Consider the following 20,740-nt stretch of genomic DNA (forward strand, 5'->3'; position numbering starts at 1 on the left):
CGCTTGCACACTACACAGCACGTCTGCACCCCCACACAGCAGTATGCTCCCCAACACTGCACGTCTGCACCCGAGTACAACACGCTTGCACCTTACAGCACATATGCACCCCAGCACAGCACGCTTGCACCCCGACACAGCACATCTGCACTCCAGTACCCCAACACAGCAAGCACATCTGCGCCCCAACATGGCACGCTTGCACTCTAACACAGCACGGTGCACCCCAATGCTCAAACAGCATATGTGCCACTGATATACCATGTTTGCACCCCAACAGAAACACCGTACGTCTGCACTCCTATGCACGCACACAGCACATCTCCACGTAACAGCACAAAGCTCACTTGCATCCCAAGATGGCACTGTCTCCGGATGCAATACCAAAGCAAAGCAACCATCCCATCCATCAGGTAGGTGTAGTAGGAAGTGTCTACTTGTAATTCATTAGGGTTAAACATTCTATATCTTCTCTCTTGAGAACAAAAACAATCTGAATTGCGGTTTCAGTGGGACTTTTTAAAGGGAGATTTACTTGAAGTTCCTTTCAAATTATCTTGACTAAATTGGCCCTACTGATATCTTGCAAAACAGTGTCTCAAAAAAGAGAAAGAAAGAAAAAAAGAGAAAGAAAAAAGAAGGAAAGAGAAAGAAAATAAAGCCCTTTTATTGTTGCGTTCCTCAAAACCTCACAGAGTTCCTCAGTTCTTTTTTTGGTTTGTTTTGATCGTTCTACTGAAAGGCAAATGAACCAGTGTGTTCCTAGAACACATAAGGTGGTGGTGTTTTTTTTTTTTTTTTCTTCTTCAAGATCCCTGGAGTCCAATTCTGCAATTCTATTTCAAGCTAAATTTTAGTCTAATGTAAACTATGTTCTAATGCATAAAGCTAAAATGTTAGAACCTATTGCTCAGAATTAGGAGACCTCTCCAGTTCTAAGCACAGGCTCCCTGACTAGTATCCCTCCCTCACTGCCAGCATCCTTATCTTGGTTATTTTGTGTCTCTTGTGTCTAGTACAATATGTATATTTCTCTCCCTGAGTACTTCAGACTGTAAATTCTTTTGCACTCTCACTGTTCCCAGCACTACATTCAGAAAAGAGCTGCTGAATTAAAATTAATCTGTGAGGGATCCCTGGGTGGTGCAGCGGTTTAGCGCCTGCCTTTGGCCCAGGGCGCAATCCTGGAGACCCAGAATCGAATCCCACGTCAGGCTCTCGGTGCATGGAGCCTGCTTCTCCCTCTGCCTGTATCTCTGCCTCTGTGTGTGTGTGTGTGTGTGACTATCATAAATAAATAAAAAAATTAAAAATAAGTAAAATAAAATTAATCTGTGATGAAATCCACCTGTTGTGCATGTGGGAGGAAATTTGGGCAGTGAAATATCTGATAGAGAAAGGTCTGGTCCACATACTAGATGTGCTAGTAAAATAAGAAAATGAACAAAAGGCAATCTGTGTCAACACACAGAATTCAAGGGACAGGCTAGAAGTTTTGAAAACAGATTTAGTAACACTGAAGACCAAATCCTTCAGATGAATCTGGGCAACTGGCATGTTGGAATAGAAAATTCATGACTTTTAAATTAACAATGGCATCTTCTGTCTTCAGAAAACCAGTCATGTAAGGTGTTCTGCCCTTACGGGCAGCAATTCTACCTTCACTTAAGTCTTTTGGAAATCATCAAAACAACGATAAACATATCCTCTATTTCATTGGTGATTTAAAATATTCCTTTTGCAGATTGAATATTAAGTTATAATGACTGGGAAGATTTATTAGCAAATATACTCCCAAGAAGAGAATCCTGTTAATTTGAAGTGACTCCTCCCCAATTGAGGCCAGAACAAATAAGTGTATTAAAAGTAATGCTTCCAAAGTATCTTGAATGCCGTTTCCTAGTCCTTAATGACAAAAACATAGTTTTTCAGTAATATACTTTCTTTCAAGGCCAAATCTTGCAAATCCAAAGTAGAGTAGATAAGGTAGTAAACTACTGATAAGTATACTTTTGAAGGTATTTCAGGTTTGAGAGAAATGTGTTAGCATTTATTTTTTTTATTTGTTTTAAATTTTTTTTAAATTTTTTATTTATTTATGACAGTCACAGAGAGAGAGAGAGGCAGAGACACAGGCAGAGGGAGAAGCAGGCTCCATGCACCGGGAGCCCGACGTGGGATTCGATCCCGGGTCTCCAGGATCGCGCCCTGGGCCAAAGGCAGGCGCCAAACCGCTGCGCCACCCAGGGATCCCAGCATTTATTTTTTAAGCACCTCGAAACACAAAAAATTTCATGTTCACTTCTTCCTTTTTACTCCCATGGGTTGGAGCATCACCAGTTAAACTAGAAATATAATTCTAAAAAAAAAAAAAAAAAAAATCAGTATCCCTTTTTGCAACACACTCCAAAGAGCTGAAACAACCAAAGTAATTCAGTATATCTTCAAAAATAAAGAATTTTCCTGAGTCGTATATTTAAAACACAGGGTCATAGTTACGTTTTAGCTCATAGATGTTTTAGCTCGGAGCCTTCTAACCTTGTTTAGAAAACTGTGAAGTCATTGTATATATTTTAAAGACTTTGTAAAGCCAATAAAGAAAACATTTTTCTGGCTGTTTAGCTCACAAATGCAAGCTCCTTATTCACTGCTGTATCCTTAGTTTGCGAACAGCAGTGAGCACCCGGTGGGCACTCGTGAAATAGTTCTTGCCGGTATGATGAAGATAACCTCTTGTCTCTGTTTCTGCGGAGTCCACGAAAGGATTCATCCTGATAACATCGTGATTTTTTTTTTTTTTTAAAAAGATAACCTAGTTCAAACTGGCTTGGTTATCGCTGGAAGGGGTAAGTCATTTCTGACTTTTACGCCTAACTTCAGACAAACCGTACTCATCCTAGAGCCAATCCCTGCGAGATTTGAGAAAGAACCTCTTTCTTGCTATGGCACTTTTCAGCATAGCGTCTCGGGGGAAAGGGAATCCTCCTCTTACTCAACTTCGCATCCTCGTCATGTGTTCCGCACAAGGCCTCTGCTGCCACACGTCACAGCCCCCCAGTCCCCGGCGGACTAGCGGCCAATGCAGCTCGCGGTATAAAAGGAAGCTTCGTTCATCATTTGCTTTCACCGGGGCCGAGGCTGGAAGGAGTGTGCACCCGCAAGTAGAACGACCCTTCTCCCCAGTATCAAGGGACGGGAGGAAAGGGTCTGCGAGTGAAGCTCCAGGCTCAGATCGAGGCCCCGGGGTGCTGGGACGGAGTCCCGCCTCGGGCTCCCTGCACCGAGCCTGCTTCTCCCGCTGCCTGGGTCTCTGCCCCTCTCTCGGTGTCTCTGGAATAAATAAATAAAATCTTAAAAAAAAAAAAAAAAAGAGAGAGAGAGAGAGTGAAGCTCCAATCTCCGCCCTTCCCAGCGTTCACGTTAGTGGTCGTCATCTCCGCAGCGGCCGAGCCTCCAGCTCTGTACCGACATCTGCCGGCGTCTCGGCGCGGTTCGCGGGGATGCGCACCGCCGCCCCCGAGGGTTTACGCGCCCTGGGCTGGCTGACACGCCGCACTTCACGTGCTCTTTTACTTAAAAACACTTAAATCCTCTATACATACCCCCGCGGTGGGGCTGGAGCCCCAAGTCCGGAGAGGCGCCCCTAACACACGGCGCCGTGACCCGGCGGTCGGAGCCGACAGCCGCTCCGGGGAGGGGGGGGGGACGCTGCGGCCCGGCGCCCCCGCCCCGGTCCCTCCAGCCCCCCAACCCCCACAGCCCGTCCCCGCCCCCGCCCCCGCCCCGAGGCCGCCCCGAGGCCGGGCCCGCCGGACAAAGGCGGAGCGCGGCCACGCCCACGGGGCGGGGCCTCTGCCGGAAGCGGCGGGCTGCGCGCGGGCCCGTCGCCTAGGCAACGGGAGTGTCTGCGTCGGGCCCCTCAGGAAGCCCGAGTGCGGGAGCTCAGGGCGGGGAGACAGGACATGGGGGAGGGGAGGGGAGGGGAGGGGAGGGGAGGGGAGGGGGGCCCGGACCCCCGGGACCGGACGCCCGCCCCGCTCCGCCCCGCCCCGCTCTGGGAGGCGGGGGGGCTTTCGAATGATCCCGGGGCACAGTCGGGAGGGGGTCACCCGCCCTTTGTGGGCGCCCGGTCCGGAAAGCAGCTCCCCTCTGGGGCCCCTTTGTCTCCAAAGCGGCTCAGCACTGGGCTCCGGCCGGCAACACAAAGGGAAGGCGGCGAGGACCGCGCAGGCGCGGGAGCGCCGAGGTTGCTGGGAGTGGTGGTCCGCGGCCCGACGGTAGGTCTCCGCCTCCGGGCCTGTGGCCGCCCCGGCGTGCAAGTGCGCATGCGCCCCCACTTCCGCCCTGCGCGGCCCGGCCTCTCTCCCCGCCCCCCCGGGACGCGGGTTTCTCCTAGTAGGAGCCCGGGAGGAGTTATCCGCGCTCGCCCCGCCCCCTCCGCCTTGATTGGCGCGCCGAGGTGGGGGCGACCAGGGGATTGGGCCTCGGCCTTGCCAGTCCGCTTCGGGCCTTACTTATGCCCCGCGGGGCGGCGGGGCGGCGGGGCGGCTGGGCGCCGGAGAGTGAGGGGTTGGGTGTGGGGAGGGAGGTGTCCCCCGGGTGAGTGGGGGGGCGGGGGCCCCTCGCTGGCGGCCGCACCGCGCGGCGGGTCGGATCCCACCGGGTCTCCGGCGCGGCCGGCTGCCCCCGCGCTCCCCGGCCGTCCTGCACTGCCGCCCGGCAGGCTCTGCCTCCTAGTGCGAAACTCTTAGTAAAGTTTGCGCCTCGCCCGCCGCCCCCTCCCGGGACCCCCGCCCCAGCCCGAGTGACAGACAAAGCCACACCCCCGCTCCGCCGGGTCGGAGAGGGGCGTGATGCGGCGGGGGCGGGGCCGGCGGGCCCGCGGGGCGGGGGGCGCGGGGGGGGCGGGGCGCATGCGCGGTGCGGGGGGCCGAATGTTTCCCAAGTGTTTGAAACTGGTATTTGGGTTCTCCACGTTGGACAAGTGCGGCGCGGCGGGCGGCGCGCGCCCCTTCCCGCGCTCGCTCGGCCCCGGCCCCGGCCCCTGCGCCGGGGTGCGCGCCCGCACGCGCCGCCCGCGCCCGCCCCGCGCCCCAGGCCGCCGACCGCCGGCCCGGCCCGCCAGCGCCGGGTCCCCGGGCCCAGGCGGCGCGGCTCGCAGATGTAGCGGCGCGGGGCCGGCCGGAGGGGGGGCGCCGGCGGGCGGGAGCTTTGCATTTTGCAGCGCTGGGCTCCGAGGGGGCGGGGGCTGGAGGAAGCGGAAAGCCGCGCCGAGTCGCCGGGGACCTCGGTGAACCATGTTGAGCCCTGCCAACGGGGAGCAGATCCACCTGGTGAACTATGTGGAGGACTACCTGGACTCCATCGAGTCTCTGCCTTTCGACCTGCAGAGAAACGTCTCCCTGATGCGGGAGATCGACGCCAAATACCAAGGTACGGCGGGATGGATGGGCGGGGGCGGCCGCTCCATCCCCGCCGGCCGCGGGCGCCGCGGGGCCCCGGGCCGTCCTGTCCCCCGCCCGGAGGAACCCGGCCGGCCGGGAACAAAAGGTCTGGGGCGCCCTCGGGTCGGTCAAGGTCCTTGTGCGCGGAGCCCGGACACGGAGGAGGAAGGAGGAACGGGCGGTCTCCATGCCAGGCTGCGCGAGCAAAGCGCTCTTTGTAGTGAAGTGACGAGGCGGGGTGCTGCGGAGGAGGGGGCTGGGGGGAGCAGGCTGGGGCGCCGGGGGAGGGAGGTGCCGCGGCCGCCGGGGCTGGGGGGCGCAGCGCCGGGGCTGCGCGCAGGGCTGCGGGGAGGGCGCTGCGGGCGGCGGGTCCCGGCCCTCCTCGCCATCCCCGATCCGAGTGTTATGTAAAGTCCGGGGTCGGCCGCCCCCGCCGCCCCCCGGCCTCCCGTGGAGCCGGACCCCACTAGGGCCGGGGTGCGCGGGGCGGCGCGGCCGGGGGCAGGTCGCGGAGGGCCAGGGCTTTATTCCATGCGCGCGGAGGGAAGGGTAGGAGGGAGGGACGGCGAGTCGGGCAGTCGCCCCTCCGCGGGGCCCGGGGGGCGCGGGCAGAGCTGCTCGGCTGGCTGGCCGCGGAACATGGCAGGACAGAGGACCTGTGGGTCGTTCTCTGCGGCGCGGCTGCCCCGAGTTCCGGGGACAGGCGGAGGGCTGGCGTCCGCTGGGAATTGCTGGCTGTTGGGGAAACTTTCCTGCGGTGTCAGGCTGGGCGCTGGGGGCCGTGTGCGGGACGCCGACCGTCCCCCGGAGTTTACTCCTGTTTACAGGGCTGCGCAGCAGGGAAACGGAAGCGCGGGGGGAGGTGGGGGCTGCCGCGGCCCGAGCGCACGGAGCCCGCGGGGACGGCGCCCTGCGCGCTCTCCCCGGGGCTCGGCTTCGCAGCCGCCTTTATAGGGGTCTCATTAGCATACTGAGAACGTCCCGCTCTGGCTGCCTCGCGATTGGCCCCGCTGTCCCCCATGGAATGTCCTTATCAGTCCGCCGCGCAGCTACTGGTCGCCGCCCGGATGAGGGTGGGCAGTGCGCAGTGACTGGCACGGGTCTCCGTTTCCGCTGCCTTCTTTTTTCTCCGGGGGGCGGGGAGCAGGAGGGGGGCCCCTTGATTTGAATGTCTTCGGGTCGCCCGGCCTCCGGCCTCCGATTGGCCCTGGGCGCCGGCGGGGCGGGCCGCTTCGGCGCTCCTGTGCTCTGATTGGCGCCCCGCTTGGCCTCCGCCCTGCGGCCCGGTCATCCCCGCAGACGGTGGCTCTGGGGGCGGGGCGCGTCGCCCGCTGGCCGCCTCCCCATTGGCTGGGGGCCCGGCCCCGCCCTTGTCCCTCCGGGGCCCGATCCCGGCCACTTCCGGCCGCGGAGCAATGGCGGCCCCCGGGGGCCGCGGCGAGGCTGGCGGGAGCGTAACCCAGGCGTCCCGCCCAGGGCCCGCCGAGGGCCGGGGGCAGCCCTGCGGAGCGGGGGGAGCGTGAGTGTCCCCCGAAGGGGCGGGCGAGGGCCCCGAGGACCCCGAGGACCCCGAGGACCCGGAGTCGGGGGCGAGGATGGGAGGGTTCGCGGTGTCAGGCGCCGTGCCTGAGCGCGCTCGGGAAAGCTGTCGGGGGTGTTTCGGCCCCTGCACCCCCGAGTTCTGTGCTGCTGCTGCTGCTGCTGCTTGGGGGGCACCCGGTCCCCGCGGCGCCTGCAGGGGGGCTGCTGGCCAGCGGCCTGCCTGTGCTGCGGAACGGCGGCCGTCCGATTGAGGGACCGGCGTCTAGGTCCACCGCGGCCAACAGGTGGGTCACAAATACCTCATCCCTTTCACCGGGTGTCTGAGGGCGGGCTTGGGTACGGACTTCGCAGTGATCTTGCACCATGTTTCAAGCATTTTACGCTGCGCGCCCCACCGCGGAAGGCGCTTCCTGAGGAAGGCTCGGCGCAGCCTTTCCGTGAAGGTAACACGTTTCTAATGGTTGCCCAGATCCGACTGGGGTGCAGCGGTCCAGAGGCCAGGTCAGCCCCGGGCCGAGCCGGTGGGCCTCGGTGGTCGGGTGCCGCACCTATCGCCCCCGCGCTGCTGCAGACAGATAGGGTACTTGTTCTGGGGAGTCTAAGAAATAGATGCCACTGTGCGGGGAAACAGCAAGGTTTCCCGGTGATTTTGTCATGTGATTTGTGCTTCTTTCCCCAGGTGAGGCTTCACATGGCTGGAAGCCTGGTGAGGTGAAAGCAGCTCTATGTTGTTGGATTCCATAGGAGTGATGTGATAACATTGTTGTCTTTTCAATGAGAGGCTAACGTTGTCTTTAGAAATCGGGTTACCAATTAAACTAAATTGCGGCTTTGTAATGTGCAATCAACTTAAATTAACATTTATGAAATGGTACTTAGATAACTTGAGCCTATTTATTTCCAGAATTAATTGCTCTCAGACACTGTGAGACTGTGGCATCCCTCCTTCCTGGGGGCAGATGGTCTACATTGTTCTAGAAGGATCTTCAGAGCGTCTTTTAGAGCCTGGAAAATACTGTTTACATTTATGCAAGCTTCAGTGTTGGTCTAAGTTCTTGTGCTTATCCCAGTGTTAGGTTTATGGTTTATACCTTATACCTGTTTAAAGATAAGATCTAGAAGGGATGAGGGTTACCTATTGTACATGCTGCCCTCCTGCCCAACCCTTCCTACTTGGAGAGTAGAATTGCCTTATTTTAAGATACTGCAGAGGGTTTCAGGAGAAAAATCTGATACTTTTGTTTTTTAGTAATCTCTGTACCCAACATGCGGCTTGAACTCAGAATCCCAAGATCAAGAGTTGCATGATCTTCCGACTAAGCCAGCCACTCATCCCTGATACTACTTAGATTTGTTACTATTTGGGGGAAATGACTCTGGGAATTTCTGTTTGTATTTAAATACGTTTTTGGCAAGAATAGTTATTTTCCATATTTCAGTCAAGGTTAACAACTCTTATATCTTGAGAAATTGCCTAATTACACTTTCCAAAGTCATATGCACTTCTTTGTTTTAAGATTTTACTTTTTAAGTCCTCTTTACACCCAGCGTGAGGATTAAACTCACAACCCCAAGATCAAGAGTCACATGTCTAGGGACACCTGGGTGGCTCAGCAGTTGACCGTCTGCCTTCAGCTCAGGGTATGATCCTGGGGTCCTTGATTGAGTCCTGCATGAGGCTCCTTGTAGGGAGCCTGCTTCTCCCTCTGCCTGTGTCTCTGCCCCACCCCCCACCCCCCCTGTCTCTCATAAATTAGTTAAATAATTAATAATTAAATAAATAAAGAACCTATCTAAGAGTCACATGTCTACTGATTGAGCCAGCCAGGTGCCCCCGTATAAGGTTTAAATTTAATACTGAGGGTGTTTTGATTTTGATAATGTTTCAAATCTGTTTATTTTTACAGATGTGAATGTGTACTGTTTTAGGAAGTAAATGCAAAAATAAAATCTGACACCTTTGTTTTAAGGCAAAGCTAGATTGTCTGGTTTATTGTGACCATTCTTGTTTTCAGTAATACAGAAGAATAACATGGTAGGATGACAGTGACATGACTAAACTGAGGCTCTGGGTCACTAGGTAACATTTATATACATTCTCTGACTTCATAGGGTATTCAACACAGTGGTGCATTAAAGGAAATAAAGGCCTTTAAGTTAGACGAATATTTGAATAAAACTGGAAATATAGGATATCATTTAATTTTATAGAAAATAAAAGCTGGAGCACTGGCACTTCACCTGAATTTAAACTTTCCCCTTAGTTGCCAATCCCAAGAGTAATGTTACCCATGCTTCTGAATGCACAGAGTCTGTTGAGGAGCTTTGAGTGGCATTTTGCTAAATGGGAACTGTGCTGGCATTTGCTTTTAGATCCAGTTTTTTTTTTTTTTTTTTTTTTTTCTTTTCAGTAGTAGAGGGGGAAGTCTATTCGAAAGACCTGCAGCTTCTAGGATTTTCATACTAGGAAATCTTGAGCATTGATTATTTCTGCCCCTTGCAATTAGTTTTCTATAGAAACTAAACTTTAAATAAAAGGCTCAGGAGTGTTTATAAAAATGGACACATAATGCTTATTTTTCCTTTGCAGAAATCCTGAAGGAACTGGATGAGTATTATGAGAAATTTAAACGTGAGACAGACAGTGTCCAGAAGAGGAGAGTGTTGCATTGCATTCAGAGGGCCCTGATTCGGAGCCAGGAACTGGGTGATGAGAAGATCCAGATCGTGAGTCAGATGGTAGAGCTGGTGGAGAACCGGACCAGGCAGGTAGATAGTCATGTGGAGCTCTTTGAGGCACATCAGGAGGTCAATGACACCACTGGCCACAGCGGCAAAGCTGGCCAGGATAAGTCCAAGAGTGAGACAATCACACAGGCAGAGAAGAGCAACAACAAGAGGTCCCGGCGACAGCGCAACAATGAGAATCGAGAGAACGCGGCTAATAATCACGACCATGATGATATCACCTCAGGAACGCCTAAGGAGAAGAAAGCAAAAGCCTCCAAGAAGAAGAAACGCTCCAAGGCCAAAGCCGAGCGGGAAGCGTCTCCCGCAGACCTTCCCATCGACCCAAATGAGCCAACATACTGTCTGTGCAATCAGGTCTCCTATGGAGAAATGATCGGCTGTGACAATGATGAGTGCCCCATTGAGTGGTTCCATTTCTCCTGTGTGGGGCTGAATCACAAACCAAAGGGCAAGTGGTACTGTCCCAAATGTCGAGGGGAGAATGAGAAGACCATGGACAAAGCCCTGGAGAAATCCAAAAAGGAGCGGGCTTATAACAGGTAGTTGGCGGACCTCGAGGAACAGTGAGGAGAACAAGCGAGCCACTGTATTTATTACGTCACCACCTGTGCTGAGGTGCAAGGACCGTACATTGTATATTTTTAAAGAATGTTAGAAAAGGAGCCATTTCTTTTGCAGGGATGGCAGTGATTCTCTGCCTTTTGTTTTCATTGGTACACACATGTAACAAGAAAGTGGTCTGTGGATCAACATTTTAGAAACTACAAATATAGGTTTGAATTAAACACTCAAGTGAGTCTCAGACTGTTTTTTGTTTTGTTTTGTTTTGCTGGGGTGGGGGTGACTTAGAAGCAACCTAATTTGTTTATGTGGAAAGAGATTTCCTTTAACGTCATTAGCATTATTTTAATGAAAGTAATGTTACTGCTTTGTGAGCACATTTTTAAAAAATTAGTCAAATTGCCAAAAATTATAGCCCTACGGCAAATTTATTTCTTGCTATAATAACCTATCCATATAATAATCCAATATAAAAGGTTATTGATTATTTTTTAGAAAGGTAAAGGGTTAAATTTTACGTGACAAACATATTACTGGCCTGTTCCCCAAATGGCCCTACCCACCCACCCAGGGCCATTTTTAAATGATTGGAGACAGTTTTTATTAAATCACACGGAAATGCTCTAGTCATGGAACTTCAGATCACGCTTTTGCTATCACACATCCCAGTGTGGTCATGTTTCATTGCTACAGGGTGTATAAAGGTACATTTCCAAGTGAAGCATTGTAATCAGATGCCTCTGTAGATAGAACCAAGGTGTGTTTCCTGCTGTGTGCACGAGAGCTGTACAGGTGTGAGGTCAAGGAATAAGTGAAACTTGAACTGTTTGCTCCTCTAGCCATATATTTGGTTGTAAGTAATTTTTAAATTTTTGCTCTAAAAATACATATACCAGCAGTTTAGACAAAGCCTTAAGGCAAATTTTCTAACTCTTCTTAATAGTGAAGTAGAACTTACTTAATTGCCAGCAAATAAATGTCAAAACAAATGTATATTTAAACCAGGGGTCAGGAAGTTATTGTCCACAAGCCAAATCTAGCCCACCACCTGGTTTTGTAGGGCCTGTGAGCCAAGAAGGAGCTTTACATTGTCGAATGGTGTTTGTTTTTGTTTTTTTGAGAAAGAGCAAGCGAGCAAGCAGGGGAGGGGTGGCGGAAGAGGGGAAAGAGAATCTTAAGCAGACTCCATGCCCTGCACAGAGCCCCACATGGAGCCCCACACAGGGTTGGATCTCATGACCCTGAGATCATGACCTGAGCTGAAATCAAAGAGTTGGACACTCAACCGACTAAACCACCCAGGTGCCCTTCCTGTTAAATGTTTTTTTTTTAAAAAAAAAAACCTAAAGAAGAGTCCTGTTTGATAACATGTGAACAGTATGATAAAATTTAAATTTAGTGTCCATAAATAAAGTGCTACTAGCAAACAGCCATGCTTATTCACTTAAGCATTGTCTGTGGCTGCTTTTGTATGACAGCAGAGTTTGCAGCGGAGATCAAATGACCCACAAAGCTGAAATCACTTATTTTCTGGCTCTGTGCACAAGAGATTTGCTGACCTCTGATTTAGACTAACTTCATTTCCAAGCAATGATACGATTCACGTTTCTAAGCGATACACGGTGGAGAGGATTTGTTTCCTCATAGTCTGCTGTGCAGTCTCTTGTGAAGCTGCCCCAAGGAAGCACTGTAACCACATGGCACCTGTAGCTCTATGTGGCATGACTGACCAGAAAGCACGTAAGTTGTTTTCTGGTTGTTAATTTGTGCCAGACAGAAATTACTCAGTACAGCAAATTTCCATTATAGAAACCTATTTGGTAGAGAAATACAAAGTGCCATTGATTATACATTAAAATGTCCATTTTTTTGCATATCAGTTCCTACAAATAGGCATTTACTTTCTAGCAAAACTTCAAAACCATTTAAGAAACTTTTGAATGTTAAGGTTTACCTAGACAAATAATAAAAGGTTTCTTATATGTAAATAAGGTACTAAAATACTTGACAGTCCAGTGGCAATAAAAGTGGCTTAAAAGAATCTTTGCAGGGCACCTGGGTGGCTCAGTGGCTGAGTGTCTGCCTTCGGCTCAGGTCGTGATCCCGGAATCCTGGGATCGAGTCCCACATTGGGTTCCCCACAGGGAGCCTGCTTCTCCCTCTGCCTATCTCCCTGCCTCTCTCTGTGTCTCCCATGAATAAATAAATAAAATCTTTTTTTTAAATATGAAAGAATCTTTGCTTATATAAAATTCCATCTGCTAGTTTCTACTATCTGAATTAGAACTAATAATGAAAATTAAGTTACGGGAATGAAGTTTGCAATAGGACACAGTTGCTAGTACTGGATTTCTTCATATTTAACAGTGTCTGTAAATGGCTGTAGTAGAGACCGGGACAGAGGCTACACTTTGCTGGGTTTGAACCCATCTCTGCCCCTTAGCAGTTTGATCTTGAATAAGGAGCTTAACTCTTGATCCATGGTTCAGTTTTAAAATACCTGTTTTATAAAAGGTGCTTCTGAGAAATCAAGTTAAGTGAATAGGAGCCTGGCATGCAGTTAATCAAATGCTGGGTATTTTTTCCTGACCTTTGATGAAGTTTCTAGTAAGGACAGATGGCCAGGTATTCTTCCTTCTAAATATGTGGAACATCATAAAGGCAGATTTTGTCGGATTTGGTGGCCTTTAAATCACTTTTATTTCCAGCAAACGGTAAAATCACACATGAGTACTCAGAACGTCAGGATTTAGGCTTTTAAATCATGATTAGATACAGTAGTAGAAAAATGCAGGTGGCCCTTGGAAGCACTGAAAGGGGATTGGCTCTGTAGAAATAGATGCGTGCCCAGCTGGCTAAGGTAGAACTGCTGCTTATATTTGTTTATAAAAGAGCTTTTTTTAATTGAAGCGTAATTGACATAGAACATTTTAGTTTCAGATGTACAACACAATAACTGGATATTTGTACGTATTGAGAGATGCTCAATACATACATGTAGGAAATCTAATTAACCTCTGTCACCTACAAAACCTTTTTATCTTGTGATAAGAACTTTTAAGATTTAGTCTCAGCAACTTTCAGATCTGCCCTGCAGTCACCATGCTATATGTGACTCCTCGTGGCGGTTATTTTATAGTTGACCCCCCTTTCCCGTTTCACCCAACCCCAACCATTGCCCTGGCAACCATCGGTTGGTTGTACTTCATCACTGAGTTATTACATACAGTTCAGAAAAACATTTTAAAGTGTTTCCATTAGAATGAGTTTTACTCTGGACCAGGAAACTTGGCTCATTGGGCTAGTTAGTGTGCATCGAGCAGCCCTGGCATGGCATTCCTGGAGCAGGAGGAGCTGTCCTCCTCCCTGTCCCGAGAAGGAACCCTGTGGTGGCAGGACTCCGGCCACCCCCACAGCCGTGTCTTTCAGTAACTCGGACTCTGCGGTGTGGTCCTCGAGTCTGTCATGTGTGGCAGGTGCTCAAGTAATAAGCATTTAAGAATATGAAAGCCATCCTACTAATATCTACTTATTTTAGAACAGATATTTACTTGAAATGTCCTTTTGTATCTCATGTTCATACAGCGTTCCAGGTAAAATGTATTAGGATATTAAACCTTTTCATTAGGCAGAGTTACTCTGTCCAGACAGCGTTTAAAGATAACGTGCTTCTGCAGGAAATGAGCTTCTGTCCGTTTCATCTAAAGTGATTTATGATTCCTTGGGATCCCTGCGTGTATAGAATAAGATCTCCCGCTCCGTTTCAGTTTCTAACTACTCCCTCTTAGTCTTGGAGCCCAGGGGGTTAAAACCAGGGGGTTTGGAAGGTAGAACTGTGGATTTGTTTAATCTGGAGAAATCACTAGTCACCAATGGCTGCTCCTCACCCTCCGTCAGGAAGATAACAGCAGGGAAAGCCAAACAGCCTCTTCAGGGGTTTTGTTGCAGAATATTTATTCAGTTGTTTTCCTTACAGACCAAACATTAGTGTGCCGTGCACCACCCCTTGCCCAGGGGGTAACAGCAAATAGTTTTAATTGGAGTAAGGAAAAGCAGTAGGTCACTTCTCTTGCCTCAAATACTTTGTGTTACCTGATTTTGTTCATAGATGTTGATGCTTCCTCAACTTAAAAAGAAGTCCCTGCAAACAGTAACTGGTTTAGTCTTCATTTATGCCATTCAATGCTTCATTAAACTAGAATTTTCTCATTAAGAAAATGCTTGAGTTTGAGTCAACTTTGAATAACCTTATCCAGCTGATAGATACAGCCACCATTCATCGTCTGCATGTGCCAGCACTGTGCTAGGTACTTGGTATACTTTATGTTAAATCTTCTTAACAGCCCGGCCTAGTCTTTCTAGAGAGGGTGCTGAGACCCACCAGAGGGGCCCTGATTCACGCAAGGCCACGCGTCCCACACTTGGCTGCGACAGCTGTGTCCTTTTACTGCCATCCTGCCCACACAGACGTGCTGGGTGGTCAAGACACAGCACTCTTGGCCCAAAACTAACTGATGGCCAGGAATGGAGTGAAGTCTTGTCTCTGTCCTCCCTTCCTGGGGTGGTAGGGAGTCACTGGGATTTATGACTGAGGAACCAAAGACCTAAGAAACTCGCCTGGCCCGGGAGAAGAGCTGGGCTGCTTCTGTGAATGAAAGACCCATGCTGCCAAGCACAGCACATGTTTTTCCTCAGGTGAACCAGCGCCTTGTCTGAGCACACGTCTTGTCTTGCCTTGTCATCATTTCAGGATTGTATTTAACCCCTAAGACGTGAACCAGTGTATCAGGTGCAGAGTGCCATCCCAGAATCAGCATGAGATGTGAGGTCAGGAGGTATGGGTCAGGATAAGTTGAGCAGGACAGCCTAACCTTGGGGAGGTCGCTTTCCTTGTCCAGTGATCTCTCTGGCAAAATAAGGCCAGTGACAGCGTGAGTCCCCCGGGTAGGAGGGTCAGCCCAGCCACTGTGTGAACCTACTGTACAAATGCTGACGATGGCAACAATGATTTTGGTCCACTGTCGATTATTCTAGTTAGCAGATGTGTTCTGAGAAATGGAACTGTGATCCCTTCCAGCTGGAGAGAAATAGTCAAGTCCAGCCATAAAATACAGTGGCCATTTCATCTTCTTCCATTCCATGGGAGGGGCAGGCCTGCAGCTGCTTTTTCCATAAATGATTTTGTTTCTCATCATAGAACACAGAAGTGGAGAAATAGTTATATTTTCAGCAGCAATCAAAGCCTATTAAACTTGTTGACTTACCTCTTGATTGAATTCATTCAGACAGAAAATAATTTCAGTTCCTCCCATGTGTAGGTGAGGAAGTGGAAGCCCAGAAGGATGCAGTCACATGGCAGGTCAGCGGTGGGGCTCCTAGGCCAGGTTCAGGTAGCCTGGTCATTCAGGCCATTGCCCATCCTACTGCACCGTGCCATCCGAGCCTGGGCTCATGGGACTGTTAGGTGGAGCTGCTCTTCACAGAGAGCAGAGGCCTTCAGTAAATCTGTGTTAAGTAAATAATCCATGAATTGACATAGAAAATTAAGACATTTTCTTTCCTAACTTCTAAATGTTCTATGATCGCACCTAAAATGGAATTTCAAATTTATCTGTAGGAAGGAGATCTTTTGGGGATAGAGGGACAGGCCATGAGAAATGCCATATTTCTAAATGATTAATATTTGAGGAATTGAATTTGGTTAGATTTTGATCACCCAGTGCATTCAATATTTTCTATTATAAAAATCTTTTAAAAACAATGTAAATAATCGTTCACTGGGTTTATTAACAATTTATCCACATATAAAGATGCTTGAAATGGTTTGCTGTCTCCCCAATTTCTTTATTTTATGTGAGAAGTTGCTTGTTTTCTCCATCATCATTTTTTTTTTTTTAAGATTGTATTTATTTATTCATGAGAGACACAGAAGAGAGGCAGAGACATAGGCAGAGAGAGAAGCAGGCTCTCTGCAGGGAGCCTGATGCTGGACTGGATCCTGGGACTCCAGGATTATGCCCTAGGCCAAAGGCAAGCACTCAACTGCTGAGCCACCCAGGTGTCCCTGTTTTCTCCATCATGGTATTTAAGCATCTTTGCGTCTCGAGAAATAGTAATTGATCATGTCTTAAGTAAAGATGGAAAAGATAGGAGCCATGCCAGGAGACCCAGGAAGCCGAGCAGCAATGAAGATAGACCATGTGGCCCTGCAGCACAGATGTGACCTAAGGAACAGCTCTGCCCAGCTGGACACAGACACATCTGGTCCTGAGTACGGCCAGGGGCAGACGATTGCTAGACGCTGAGCCACCGCAAGTCTGGCTTGGACAGTCAGGTACTATGAAGTAAAGTTTTCCATTTTAAAAACCCTTCTTGCCCTGATAGATGCCAGTTTAAAACGGGTAATTACACCGCCACCATGACAACCAGACTGGATTTGGCTTCATTCTTTCCACATTAGTTGGGATGTGCTCAGGGAATGGAAATTAACTTGTATATTTCAAGGTAAGTAAAAATCAGGTGGTATTAAGGATTACCATTATGCCATGGTCAATATACCTGATTTTCAAAATATTTTTTCTCTTTGCATCATTGATCTGCTCCCTAAACATGATTAAAACTTGCTCAACGGTGAAATACTCTCTGGTTCCAAGCTCAGCCATAAAGCATCAGGTGGTCCCAGGCGGTCGAACATAAGGGTGGACACGCCCGGCCTGTTTCACAGCTCAATCATGCACTGTCAATGATCAGGAGGGTTCCACTTTGCAAAGCTTGAAACCTAATTTCTAGACTCAAGAACATTAACGAAAGGAGAAATTTGGTCGAGCTTCAGAAGGGAAGGATAAGAACAGAATGCATGAGGACGATCCTGAAACAGTTTGTAGGGCTTATCGCTATTTCTCTATGTTGACATGTCATCTGAACGTGCACTGTCACGCAAGCACATTACTGTCACTTAGTAACCTCTGACAGGACATAGCCGTGTGGCGCAGATCTCAGACAAAGCTGCAGTTCTTGCTGATGAGTTTGCAGTACAACCTACGTTTTGAAAAATATAAGACAACTGAACAGACCACAGAAGATCAAACTGTGCCATATGGGCAAAAACCCAATGTGGCAGGATTCCTGGAATAATGGGCTGATGTCTTGAGGAAGTGAAGCACACGGATGGATTGGCCTGTTTTATATCTTCTTCTAATTCTTCTCGAAGGTTAGTTTGTAGTGTGACTCTTAGAACAATTTTATTTATATTTTTTAATATCTGGCATAGGGAAGAAGCCAACAAATGACATATGTGGCTTCATGGGGAGGTCATGACCCTGGAGCATGAACGGGTTAAAGACTGTTCCATCACCCAAAGCACTATGTTCCCCTTGGCAATAGGGCAATGTGGAATCTAACAGTTGAGGGAGCCAGGCCAATATTCCTTAAGTGCAGAAAAAGCAAAAGGTCAATCCCAGAAGTAAAGGTGACAATAATATCAAACAGAATATTGAGAGAGTTGCGCTCAATCCATAGAAGCCATGAGAAACTACTGATCAATATGCTAGACCAAGCCTCACACACGAAAAAACCTGGATATATTTCATATGAGGGAAGGGACAAGTTTTAAGTACGTACCTAAGAGCAAACACAAGAAAGGAGAGTCCCCAAAGCAAAGCCAGTCAGAGTAGGAATAGTGCAGAGCTGCTGAAGAAGAATTCGGGCCACCAGGGGTGCCTGCTGCTGGCCCCATGGGAGGGTGGGGATGGGCCAGCGCCCCAAGGCCATTGCTATGCATCTTCCCTGCAGCTTCTTTCTGGAGCTACCAGCACATGACTTTTCTCTTCCGTTGCAACTACTAAGGTGTGAGATTTGGATCTGGGGCTTTTGTGGGTTGCCTTGCCCACCATGTGGAGAAAGTCTACCTGGAAGATGGATATAAGCATGGTCCTTTTTAAAAAAAAAATTATTTATGTATTTGATAGAGTGCATGAACATAAGTGGGGGAGAGGCAGAAGAAGAGGGAGAAGCAAACTCGCTGCTGAGCAGGGAGCCCAATGAGGGGCTCGATCCCAGGATCCTGGGATCATGACCTGACCTCAGCTTAACCGACTGAGCCACCCGGGGGCCCCTGTACATGGTCCATGATCCTTTGAACCCCCGGAATGGCCAGTGATGTGAGTCAAGAAACCCTTTTGTTCTCAAGCTACTTCAAGTTGGGTTTGTATACTAACCAAGTCAACCACCTCGTCTGCTGCCCAGCCCTGCTAACCTCCCCAGCATCACAGCTGTATCTGTCTTCATAGATCTCTTTCTACACACACAGTCCTCTGTGCTGGTTTTGAAACCACAAATTTCTCACTCCTCCCATCAAAGGCGGGGCCTAGTTTCCCTCCCCTGGCTTCTGGATGAACCTTCTGGCCTGGCCTGTGCTAAGGAGCAGACTACCATGGCCGGGACGCCCTGCGACTTCCCAGGTGATGATGGACAAGGCAACACAGCTTCTGGCTGCCACCTACCCAGCGATGCTCACCCTTGGGACACAGCCACCCGCAAAGTCCAGACATGTTCCTGCTACAACTTCAACCCTGGGCAGACACACAGTCTGTTCCCTGGGCAGTTCCCTGGGCAGACACACAGTGACTGAGCCTGCAGGGGGTTCTAAGTCCCAGTGATGCTGAGTGCACGGAGATGAACTGTCCACATCCCCAAGCCCTTCCCAAATCGCAGACACCTGAGCAAATTAATTTAGGGCCGGTTTGCTACATGGCAATAGGTAACCTATGCAAAGGTACAGTTTTGCTTTGCTTTGTACATAAATGGCATCATATCTGATATCTTGATCTTACACCAGCTAATTTTTTCCTAAGTAACTCTGCCTGGAGATCTTTTTTCCATGCCAATACATATAGATTAATTAGCTTATAATACTGCCAGTAATTTTGTCCTAATTTATTTAAACACTCCTCTGTTAATCGCCATTTAGATTGCTTCAACTTTTTCCTTATTGCAAACCATTCTAAGATAAATATCTTAAGATAAATATCATACACTCTGTATTTCTCTATGATACATAGAAATGAAATTGTTATAGAAAAACCTCACAATTTTATCTTTCTGCTAAATTGCCCCAAAAGCTGTGCCCTTTTACACTTCTACCAGCAGTGTATGAGAACATGTACTTCCCCTTATCTTTATCATCACTGGATATTAACAAAATAATTTTTTTCTATCTTGAGAAAAATAAATAATTATACATGATATATTGCATTATAATTATACATTATATTATATATTAACTACTTAAATGTCACATATTTTATATATATTATATAGTATATACATATTATATATTTTATATATAAATATATGTAAAAATAATTTGCTTTCCCTTGTTTGTAGTGATTTTTCTGCAACTCTTCAGTTATATATTGGCCATTTGTATTTATTCTAAGATTATTCATTTTCTTACTGCTTTGTTATGTGGAAATATTTTCTCTCAGTCTGTTGTTGTTATATTTATTCGTAGCATCTTATGTCATAAAGAGGCTTTAAATTTTGAGCTTGTATCTCTGAACTATTTTTCCTTATAGGAGTTTATATTATATTTTGATTAAGAAAGTCTTTTCCACCCTAAGATTAAAAAATATTCTCCTATATTCTTTATATTAAAAGAAAACTCTCCTTTATCCATCTGGAATTTATTTGGTGTTTGGGGCAGAGAGTTCCGAAAATCCTTGAGTATGACAAGTATGACGAGCCAGTGGGAGTGCTGCCTCGGGGTGTGGGGAGTGTGGCCCTTCAGCTGAGGCGGGGCAGCACCCTGGGGTGGCCGCCTGTGCCCTTGGCAGGTCACCAGCCCTGTGACCTGTGAGGCATTGTTTCCTGTCTCCAAGTCTTAGTTTTTTTGCTTTGTAAAATGGTAAGAATACATCTCCCTCAGTGTTAATTATGAGGTTCAAGTGAGAGAAGTACGTAAAAGTGCCTGGAACTTCAAATAATCTGGCACATTAACCCACAGCAAGTATATCCCCAAATGGATGGTCCATTGACCCAATCCAATGCTGAATAGTCCATACTTTCTCAATCACATGAAATGTCAACTCTAGTACATGCTGAAGTTTCATACATACAGGGATGTTTCAGTTTCCACTGACTGGCTGATTCCTGCAACAAGCTCCACTGTTTCTGTGGCAAGAGCTTTTACAGTATCTATTTTTATGTTTAATGGGGCAAACATTCTATTCATTTCCATTAGCAATTGTAGATTAATGTGGAGGATACCTATGTATTTACTCTTTGCATCTCTCATGCAGTTATGTAGTGTTTCCATTCATTTTAGTATCTACTGTATCCTTCAGTGAAGTTTTATACTTCTCCTCCTATTTTTTATTGTTGTTCTGCATTTTTAAAATTTATTTATTCATGAGACACATAGAGGCAGAGACATAGGCAGAGGG

The 20,740-nt window shown here is 48.5% G+C and overlaps 1 protein-coding gene and 1 long non-coding RNA gene across 2 annotated transcripts; one reads left to right on the forward strand and one right to left on the reverse strand.

The window, feature by feature from the left end:
• Positions 1-2,740: 2,740 nt before the first annotated feature.
• Positions 2,741-3,740, reverse strand: LOC111091716. Its single transcript, XR_005376602.1, has 2 exons — positions 3,603-3,740; positions 2,741-3,350 (listed from the first exon to the last, which is right to left on the reverse strand). It is a non-coding gene; the product is annotated as an uncharacterized LOC111091716 (long non-coding RNA).
• Positions 3,741-4,988: 1,248 nt separating this feature from the next.
• On the forward strand, positions 4,989-10,539 carry ING1 (inhibitor of growth family member 1). The gene is made up of 2 exons (XM_038570054.1): positions 4,989-5,433; positions 9,577-10,539. The coding sequence occupies exons 1-2, from the start codon at positions 5,298-5,300 to the stop codon at positions 10,278-10,280; spliced, it is 840 nt and encodes a 279-aa protein (XP_038425982.1). The 5' UTR covers positions 4,989-5,297; the 3' UTR covers positions 10,281-10,539.
• Positions 10,540-20,740: the final 10,201 nt, after the last annotated feature.

The sequence above is a fragment of the Canis lupus genome, chromosome 22 (genome assembly GCF_011100685.1).
Source record: "Canis lupus familiaris isolate Mischka breed German Shepherd chromosome 22, alternate assembly UU_Cfam_GSD_1.0, whole genome shotgun sequence".
NCBI lineage: Eukaryota > Metazoa > Chordata > Mammalia > Carnivora > Canidae > Canis > Canis lupus.

Coding starts and splice junctions, on each gene's coding strand:
- ING1 (XM_038570054.1), top strand. CDS start 5,298: ATGTTGAGCCCTGCCAACGGGGAGCAGATCCACCTGGTGAACTATGTG. Junction 5,434..9,576: donor GATCGACGCCAAATACCAAG/GTACGGCGGGAT, acceptor TTTCCTTTGCAG/AAATCCTGAAGGAACTGGAT.